General features: G+C 30.6%; 1 protein-coding gene across 1 annotated transcript; it reads right to left on the bottom strand.

Annotated features, from left to right (window-relative positions):
* Positions 1 to 253: 253 nt before the first annotated feature.
* LOC122580644 (lysine-specific demethylase JMJ706) lies at positions 254 to 5,507 on the bottom strand. Its single transcript, XM_043752911.1, has 10 exons — positions 5,105 to 5,507; positions 3,930 to 4,308; positions 3,330 to 3,486; positions 3,035 to 3,254; positions 2,678 to 2,731; positions 2,507 to 2,586; positions 2,158 to 2,435; positions 1,665 to 2,054; positions 1,084 to 1,559; positions 254 to 996 (listed from the first exon to the last, which is right to left on the bottom strand). The coding sequence occupies exons 1-10, from the start codon at positions 5,105 to 5,107 to the stop codon at positions 715 to 717; spliced, it is 2,319 nt and encodes a 772-aa protein (XP_043608846.1). The 5' UTR covers positions 5,108 to 5,507; the 3' UTR covers positions 254 to 714.
* Positions 5,508 to 11,005: the final 5,498 nt, after the last annotated feature.

Genomic DNA, 11,005 nt, shown 5'->3' with positions numbered 1-11,005 from the left:
GTATTTAATTTCTTATACCAAATAATACAGACATTTTTTACTTCTTAAGTTATTAATTATGCTGTGAAAGTTGTAGTACATAATGTTCAGTCTATTCTGTTGTGAAGTAGGCATAACGAAAGCAACTTGTGAGTTTATCTTGCCTTCTAAGCCAAAGAATCAGAAAATCCTTTCCTTGAAACCAAAGATTTGGTGATTAGCTATAATAAATAATATATAATTAGATTAAAGAAACACAAGAATAATAAAAAGATTAGATAAATAAAAATGTGTCTTGATTGTTATTGATGTAGTCAAAGGACCCCATTGCTACATACATACATAAAAGAATAAAGAACCGCCTACAGTCAGCGAAGCAGCAGATTTTTGACATTAAATAAGAGGTTTTAATGGTATAATAACCATTTTAACCTCACGACAACTGATCAATTGTTAACAACAAAATGTACATTAAAAGGAAGGGGAAGAATAATCCGGCTAATTTGAATCCATGGCAACCTACTTACCTAAAAAGGAGAAAAAAGAATTCACCACAGTGCCAATTGCCCAATTGAAGGCCTGCACAAAGAATATATTTCTGTTTCATCTACGAATGTGGGTTAATTTTCGTCACTTCTGCTGACTTCATAAACTAAAAAATGGCTCATGTACTTTCTCTGTGTAGTTAGAACTTAGATACTCCAATGTGAATGCAAGTTAGCCAAGTCAAAGCGTCTAAGATATTTGTTTGTATTCGTAGGAACCTGTAATTGAAGGGCCATTTACTTTAAGTCGCTTTGAGTAAGCCTCTAGAGGAGGTCGTTCCCTTTGCCTGCAAAACCCGTGTTTACTCAAGGATTCTTCATTTCCCATTTTTGTGTATTTAACGGAGATGGAAGTTTTTGTTCCATTACCAAATCTTTCCTTTGGCACACAGTCTTTACTAGTCTTTAAACACTCAGGAGATGTACTACGTCCAGATCTTTCATGTTGTAATTTTTTCAACCGCTTAAGCCCCTGTGCAAACATGCATCTCAAGTTAATACTTGAAAAACATGAAATATTGACAAAGATACAAAGAGAAAAACTGTATCTATCCAATACCTGAAGTTCCAACTTTGCAGGGGCGGAACTGACTGCTCTTTTGTGTTGTGGCTTTAACGATGAGCGGCGTTTGAACCTGAATACCTCTGAGTCAGAGTCATCACTATAGTGACATGTACCTTTATTATCTGTTTGGATATTGGGCGACGGAGCTTTATTAATCACTGGTGAAGTTTCATGCATTTCAATGGCTACGTCTTTGGATGAACCAACAGGCATGAGACTCCCTGTAATGGAACTAGTATCATCCTGCTCCAAACTAATCTTGCAATAAGGATCGTATCCATCGTCTTCAGCAAGTGGGTATAACTTAGAAAGCAGAATCCTTTCGTTTCCGGATTTGATTTGATGTTGAACTTCATTGGCGATATCTTTATCCTCCTCGAACATCCTGGAAACTGCCTCCATATCCAAGAGTTCATCCCTTACAGAGAGTGTAAAGTTGGTTCCACAAGGCAGGTTGAGTCGCTTAAATTCTGAAGCAACAGAAAAAATAATATGGTTAAAAGATAGAAGAAATTAAATACAAACCAGGCATGGATATTAAAACACACGAAATTAAATATCCAGTACTTATATACCATGACGAAGGCACACAGGATGTAAATAGCAGTTGCAGTTGATGTATGCTACGTAACAATCACGTTTGCAAACACTGCAAAGAATGGTTCCATGAGAATGTTGGGAAATACCCATGTATCCTTTTGATCTCGTTAGGAACCAACGAGCACGATGTTGGAAGTGTATCATATTCACAAATGAAGCCTTAATGCTAAGTTGAGATGCCATATCTGAACGACCTATATCCTTGTTGTGAGTAGCTGACGATAGTAGCATGGCTTCTTTGCACAGAAGTTCCTCATGAGGAAGGAGAGGTGTCCGGTTAAGAAGTGCATATCGACGACTAGCTACTGATCCCAACTGAAACCAATCACCAATGGCAAAATTCACAGCCTCGCCACAATTAAAACCTACAAATACGAAACTAATCAAATCAGTATAGTTATTTGTAGACTTCTAAGGCAACAAATCTTATGGATTCTGTAAATCAAAACAAGAAAAAAATTATATTACCATGACTAAAACCTGCATGATATGCTCGGGGAAAGGTGACGACATATTCCCCAGGCTTTTGCACAGCCTTGTAAACTGGAACACCGTGTTTTGACAAAATATTAGGAGGAAACAAGGTTGTTTTCCCTAAGAGAACGTCGAAAGCACCATCTTCCCCTTCGGTTGAAAGAATATCGTGTGTATACACCTTCTGTCGAACAACCTTTTCAAAGTCCAATGCGGCATGACCAGGAACACCATACCAGGTTTTTGCAGCTCCACAGTGATGATAATTAATGCTGTGACAGGTCGACAAAGATATGAGAATTAAGTAGCATAAATATTATAAAGTAATAATATAAATACAAACCTGTACAAGTAATGATCTTCTACATGCCAAGCAAACATACTGAATAGCATCCCTATGTAAAGCATTGGTTCAGTAACTCCCTGTATATATCATACAAACTAAGCTAAGACAGCAAGACACACCATTTAGTTAAAATATACTCATAATCAAAGAAGGTAGACTACTAAATACCGGAATTGTTGTTTCTAGTAGACGCAAAATCGATCTGGACAATCTTGCAACTTTCTGCAATCAAAAAAATTAACAGAATGATCTTGGTTAATTATACATGAAGAAAGGTTTCATTTATCAGCTGATATAGCATGCAGTAAATTAGATGATATAAAGAAAGAAAGTAACTTTCAGCCTATGGATGTTTGGCAATGTAAAACATTGCCACAAATTGCTTCTGTATTAATACCATAATGTAAGGAACAAACAGACTTAAATAAGAATAACTTAGACCACGGGCAACATTAATCAGGTAAGTAAACCTAATCACAAGATAATTACAAAACATATGCTATAATGACTGAAGAAAAGCCAAACCTTCAAATTCCATTTGCTATTTCCAAGTTCATCATTCGGAGAAGATGAAAATGCACTGCCGTCAACATCACATGCATACTCGACACTTTCAGTTTTTCCATTTGCAATTTCATTCCAGAACTCTTTTTCCACATATGCTGGAGGAAGAGATCCGGAACTATAATATCTACGAGCAAAAACCTTGTTCGCCATTTTCTCAAATTCACGGAATGTATAGTTTCTGATGAATAAAAAACGTTGGTCAAAAACTGAAAAGGCATAAGTAAGAGTAAGATAAAGATATACAGATATCTACCTTCCACTCATGAAAAAGGTAACCTTATCATCAGTATTCCACTCAGCAAGACGAAGAGGCTGCACTCTAGTAGTAAACCGAAAACCAGCATTCTCTTTCATCAAAACCATCCCAGCAGGAACAGTTGCTGTTAAAGGTGAAACAATTTTGCATATACCTGAAAAGGGGATTCAAGGAAAACAATTTATACACCATCCATGTGGTACTACTAATTACAAATTAATTAAAATGCAATACTCAACATCAAAAGAATAAAGATGAACGGAATACAGTAGCTTATCAACATGTAAATAGTTGATGATGCTTTAAATCTAAAGCAATTCTTTTGTAAATCGTATGCTCTTTACTTAAGAGCATATATGTCAAACAGAATGTATGCCTGATGTTTGCAAACAGGCAAGCCGGTGAGTAATCAATAAATTGAACATGCACAAAATATAAGTAGATTAAAGCCAGAATTTATACACAATAATGACAACAATTTGATATTTGGCATATATATATATATATATATATATATATATATATATATATATATATATATATATATATATATATAATTGCTCATTAAAATAAACTTATCATGTAATGAGCCATTACCGTATGTCGAAGCTTCTGGGGCTATCTTTTGCAGATAGGCTAAAGGATCCTCAAACTCTTCCTTACTTGGATAATATACTGGGCATTCTGGCATCCTATCTGTCCAATCAACATCACTTGCATCAAACTTCTCAACCTTCTGCTTTGACATGGAATCTCTTCCATTAACAACACTCCCAGAGTTTGTAGATATATCTCGATTGCCGAATGATCTCACACCACACGAAGCAGAATCTCTTAAAGCATCTCCACTGCTTCTAGTCATCATGTTCATCACATACGCATTGTCATTTATAGTGCCTATTTTCATACGTTGAAGCCTCTTATGCTTCAAAAACTCTAGTTTGGCTTCTCTAGAAAAACAAATCCTTCCTTCACCCTGATAAAAAAAAAAACCCACAACAAACATAAGTCTACTTCCTGATCATATATCATGCGAACAAGGGTGGCTAGACCATAAAAAAATTATCCATAGTCTGAACAAACAACACCGTAAACTGTTACTTATACACTGCATTTAACGAGCATTATCTTCATAATGAAAATTTTAGCTTAGACTGAGCCTCATACAGCCTTCAATGGTAATATAAAGTTTCCTTCAGTGCGTTTTCGTGTCAATGAATACTTAAACAAAATGAAACTAATAACATAGATAGAAACGCATAATGCATTACCAATACTATCTTATCATAACCAACATCTGCCCTACCAAAGGACATAGTTTGATATAAGCTCACATTCAATGATCCAACAAAATTAGTAATAAAGCAATCACATTAAAGGTGTTTTCAAACATATTTTTTATCTAAATCATCATATTACACAAAAAGCAAGTGAATAATATTTCTATACAAATAAAACACACCAGCAATTATTATAAACAAATTAATAATTAAGTTATCTTTTAATCATTAACACACACAAAAAAAGTCTTGCAGGTAAAACGAAAAGTCAACTATTAACAAAAATAACTTTTTTTATACATATTTTATAATTTCAGAAACATATAGTCATCAAATATAAAAAAATATATATATATGAAACAATTTAGTTACAAAACTAAATCACACAGAAAAAAAATTACACAATGCTAAAAATTTGAAGGATTATAATATACTAATTTGATATATATATATATATGTAATATACAGAATAATTTAATCAATGCAATTTACCATCTCATTCCAAAAATTTTCGCCGGAGCTCTCCGTCTTCTCTAACAGAAACGATACAAACGATATATATGTATGTATGTATAAACAGGAAGAATGCAACAAGCAGAAATCTCAACGCTAGATCACGATCTCGGCGTACATTCCCTTAAAACAGCCACCGGGAGACGAGATCGGAAGATTTAACCGGCTAAGCTCTGTATACTCGTAAAACCGCGAAATACTTACACCGAAAGTGCGGTTGTCGTAACTTAATCCGCGTTTTAATGTAAATAAATCCTCCAGAAAACAGCTCCGGTTGTCGATATTTACGAGAAATCGGTTTTCCGGTGATAACAGAGCAATTTTCCGGCCGTGTAGAGAGAGAAAGATGAATAGTAAATAAAAACCAAAAAGAGAAAGAGAAAAGAGTTTGGCTAGAAAAAACTGAAATAATAGAGAGAGAATGTTATTTATATTACTCGTATACTCGTATTTGTTTGTTATGTTTATTTATTTTTAGTTTTTTTTTTAATTTATTTTTATAAACTTACAAGAGAACTTATAATTTTTTTTTATTTTCTTAGTTATATAATTTGGATGGTAAAAAAAGGTTCAGAAATAACCGCGAATTATTTGTTACTATTTTATATATTTAAATCAAATAATGTTAAAAAATATATTTATTTATTTAAAATTTAGTTTTTAAAGAAGGAAATATAAAGAGAAAAATAAAAGGAATGTGAAGCAGGAAGGAAAGTGGTGGTTAGGTTTGTTCAACCAAACGCACCCTTTGCCGCCTTGAAACGTGTCGTTTTATTTTACTTCCCGAAACTACCCCCTTAAAACAAGGTCTTTCTATTATTCCACCAATACCATTTATCATGTTTTTTTTAATAATAAAGTTGGATTAAAATATTGTAAAATGAATATGGAAAGTGATACCTTTTTAAACTTTTGAGTAATACAATTGTTAATTGTGGCTGTATTTTTAAATGACACATTGTTTTGTAATTTAAGTAAATAATTAACTAGGTCAACTTGTATGAAAATTTAAACAAATAATTCACATTTGTACTACTTATGACTTTTATCTTTTATTATCACCTCGTTGTGATCACAATCGTTCACACACAAATTAAGTTTGAATCATTTTAATGATACTAGAATCATATTTGAGCAATAAACGGTCTTGAGTTTTTCTAATTATTTCTAAGATTGAATATTAAAAACATTGGTATAAATTAAATTTAAAAAGATTAATTTGTTAATGTCAATTGGTATAAGTAACTATCTTTCGTTTATTATTACTCCACCAACCTCCATAGGTGATGTCTTAAAAATAGTCTTAATGAAATTTACAAAATATATCACACACTACCCTCTTTTTGAATCAATCACCTTTATTTCAATAAATTACACTAATCATCACCGTTGGGTATTATAATATGGGTATAGATCTAAAGAGAATGTAGCTTAAGAAAAAAATAAAGAGAAGGTTCATTTTATTTTTTTTAATTTATTTTTTAAATTTTTTAATTTTTTTTAATTTTCATTTTTTTTAACATAAACTCATTCAAAAAGAAATCAAATAATTTTTTTTAAAAATACAACTTACACATGTAGATATCTACACATCTATAGGTATTTATTTTTTATTTTATTTTTTTTAGAATGAGTTTTCACTAAAAATAAAATATAAAAAAATTAAAAAATTGAAAACAAAAAAATAAAGAATAAAAAAATTAAAAATCAACTTTCTCTCCTTAAGCAGTCTTATTATTTGATCTCTCTATTTATAATACGAATATATAATTTAATATTAGTAAACAGATAATTGAACTTGTGTCCTTAAACAAAACTAAGCCTTGTTCATTTACGCATGTTGAACACCTTCAAATCCAGCCTTACACCACCAAACTTCGCCGTCATTACCACACCACCACCACTATTTTGCACGAGTTTCCCTTTAGTTACTTAAATGCATTGATTACTGCTTATATATTCTATGCATCTACTTATGTGCTTTAAATGTATTTGTCATTAAGTTGTCGTTAGTCATCATTAGTTCATTACAATTTTTGATACATTTAGACAGTCTTATTCAATTGTGTTAAATACAGTAGCAACGTAATTATTAAAAATTTCACATAAACGTAGCAAGTATATATTACTATAGGCAATTTTGAAGTTTTATGCATAGAGTATCCGCCTTTTTATCATGAAAATAAGTATATATGTTTCCTAACATAACTCTTAAATGGTGGATATATATATACGAAAGGAAATGTATGTTTGTGCATTGGGATTAACATGAGTCACATCCATAAGAAATGAAAGTAGCTCGGTTAGTTGAATGTAAGAAAGATAAGTATCGACTATATAGTGATTGGCCATATATATCTGAAACATGATGCTACCAAATACATATGACGTAAAATGATGTGTCAAAATGCAAATCTTTGGATAACAATTGTGGGCGAACATGACATGCCAAATTCGGCGACACATGCCAATTGGGTAGAACTTGCGTCGGTCATGTACAACTAATATAAGGATATTTAGTTGTGTATTTGTACAGTGATTAGCTAATTGTCACTCGTATAATTCTATCTTATAAATTAAAAAGGTTATTATTCAGATATAGATTGTATGCAGAACTTGAACAAATATATCATTACAAAAGGCGTCATAGAATATGCTTTTAAATATTTTGTTTCACAATTTTTTAAAAGAGTAAATATATATAAGTTTTATTTTATTATATAATTGTTAATTACAATCCAAATTTCGGGATGAATCAAACTCCTTGCCCATTGAGTCAAATAACTACATAAAATTTACATCTATATCTATATCTATCTATCTATATCTATATACTATATTAATAAACAAACTACCTTCTCCTTTTTTCAACTCTCTACCTTTAAAATACCCAAAATACCCTTAATTCTCAACGCCTTCCTAACTCACAAACTAAATTTATCCAATATATCCCTAAAATATCTTACACCCATATTTATCCAAACTATCTATCTTCATTATTAATCAATTTAAATATTTTCACCTAATATCTCTATAATATTCTTAATAAAGTTATTTACAAAAGATACATTCCTTAACTATAAAATAACTACACTATTATTTACGTCAATTACTTTTATATTAATAACCACATCGTTACCACCACCCGTTGCCGCCACCGCCGTCGCATTGCGTGGATACCCATCTCGTACAATTACATGCATCTTGATTATGAGATAAACATACAAACAATCAATTCTGCATTGGAATTGTAATAATTTTGTATTTAGACCTCTAGTATCTTATTAGATTGGTTTTTTTTTATTAATAATATATTTCTCATTGAAAAAAAAGAAATAAATAAAAATTGTGCATTGGATGTTTTTGCACTTTTATTTTTCTATTCATTGATCTAATATTAACCCATTATTTTTTATTTTTTATTTTTTGACAAGTGAACTTTATATTCATATCAACCCCGGTAAATCACCGGCGGTATATAGTACAATATTTACAATAAATTAAATTTACACCAATTTTCTTAAGATATACTATATAAGATGTTTCTCTCTATTTTTATACCACAAAAAACCCAACGACTTAATATTAACCCATTATTTAACTTAACTAGTATCAATATAACGTAAAGTCTATCCAAAATCTACGTTTCTCATTGTATGCTTATGTTGGATCATGTTTGTGATACATAGAAACAATGAGACAGATAGATCAATCGAAACCGAAAATAAGAAGAAAAAAAATTACATCATTAAAATTATCATATCTGCATCGTTTTAATTTGTAAAAAGCTAACTGGATATTTGATGTAACTTTATGTTGTAAATTCTACTATTTTTTATTTGTTTTTCGCTAGCTTATTGCTAGTGGTTTTCGTAATAAAAATTTCAAAAATTATTTAATTTGATTTTTCTTAATCATAATTATTAACTAGTTGTCTGTATAGTTGCATATATATTACTTGGAAAATGATTTATCTTTTAAAAATTTTAGTCTAATAACCATTTTAATATTATAAAATTTTGACATGTATAATTTATTTGTAAAATTTTTTCATGTAAATTGATTTTATAATTAAGAAAATAATTATGTTGATCAATTAAGTTATACATCACTTTTTTTCTAACGGCAAGTTATACATCACTAATCAAGTAATCATACTTCGTAGTTTGTAGTTCCTATAGGTTAAGCGCTGAATCTGTGGGCATATATAAACGTGTAAGTACATTCATGTGACAGCTGTACTTTGGAAGTTGGCACTAATCATTAGATTTCAACAGACGCTGAAAACGACACTTTTATTATTCCAAGGGGTCTATGTGTAATTTCTCGATTCTTTAGTCTACTGTATTTTTCTCGGCTCGGCTTTTAGAACGAGTCAAAAAACAATTCAACGCGGTTTGGCCGGTCGCTTTGGTTTCTCACTAGGCCCGGCTCAGCCGACTTTTCCTTTTTCCTCTTCCCGTTTGGAAGCTAAAATTACTTAATAAAAAGTGATATGTGTATACATCAATTGTAAGCTATACTTCATGAGCTGTACATTTCTCTACCTTGGAAACTTCGAGTTTGGTAAAAGCTTTTTTTTCGTACTAAATGTTATTGTCCTAGTAATCTGAATTAGGTCAACTACAAAAGTAAGACAAATTTACAAGTCTAAATATCCATTTGTTTGATTCTTTTCATTATTGCTTGGGGTATTTTTGGCTATAACTTTGGTCAACTATATTTTAATTTTTAATTTATACACAATGCACATATCTATAACCATAAATATTGAACACCAAACGAACCGAACCAATATATCATAGGATGCATTTTACAATATATAAGCCAAGTCATTTGAGTCCACATAGTGAATTTATAAATTTTAAAAAATAACAATTATTTAAAAAATTCAAAACACCAATATATATTGTATATTTAAAACTTTTGAGTACTTCGATTGATACATGTATAAAAGTAGCCTTAAAAAAACTGAAAATCGACAATGTTAAGATACATTATAGGTAACTACTAATAAAAGAATCATATCTATAATATGTAAAAGAAAACAATACATCTAGTTAAAAAATTGAATAGGACATTTAGAAAATAAAGAAAGAAAATTGTTTATAAGATGACAAACACATTTCGAAAACAATCTCTTCTATTTATAACAGAAATAGAGATATAGATTAAAATTCACACTTAAAAAATGACTTATTATCAATCACAACTCTTCATTTCTGAAATTGCTAAATCTAATATCAAAGCTATAAATACAAAATTAAGAATTTTATTGAGGGAACCACGAATTGAAGTGGTTGTTAATGACAGAATACAACAAAGAACAAATAACGAATGTGAAGATCGATGTAGAGATTGGACATGAACTAATAAGGCGCTAGACAAACCTATATATCGAACTTGTTATTTACAACAAAAAATCTACTATATTATAAATGAAGATACTCCTATTAAACATCTACTATATTATTGCTTTATTGTGTGTCATTTTCATACCCTATCATATGTTACACACAAATTACACTCATAAGCATGTTGGTTCTATGTTAGTAAATTCACCAACACTGTCCCTTTATAAAGTTTATATGTGCTTCTTTCACACAATCTTTAGGAGACAAAAACTAGAAAAAGAAATGAGATACTACAAAAGAGTTTTAGGAGTTGTCGGGCCTTAATTAGATGATATACACAATTATAGAATTTGTTACTGAGTTCTTAAAATAAAATGTTCGCCTCTGTTTGAAAAATGTTTTCTCTTTTTAATTATATTTAGCCTTTTGAATTGGAGGTGGATTAATTGGCATACTAGTTGCGAAACATCCCAATGGTAGTTCAACCTCTTTTAGAGACTTTGCTGTATAAGTTAATCAGATGTTT

This window comes from Erigeron canadensis, chromosome 8 (genome assembly GCF_010389155.1).
Source record: "Erigeron canadensis isolate Cc75 chromosome 8, C_canadensis_v1, whole genome shotgun sequence".
Lineage (NCBI taxonomy): Eukaryota > Viridiplantae > Streptophyta > Magnoliopsida > Asterales > Asteraceae > Erigeron > Erigeron canadensis.
Note: the sequence above shows the minus strand (reverse complement) of the source record. Positions and strands in the feature narration are given on the sequence as shown.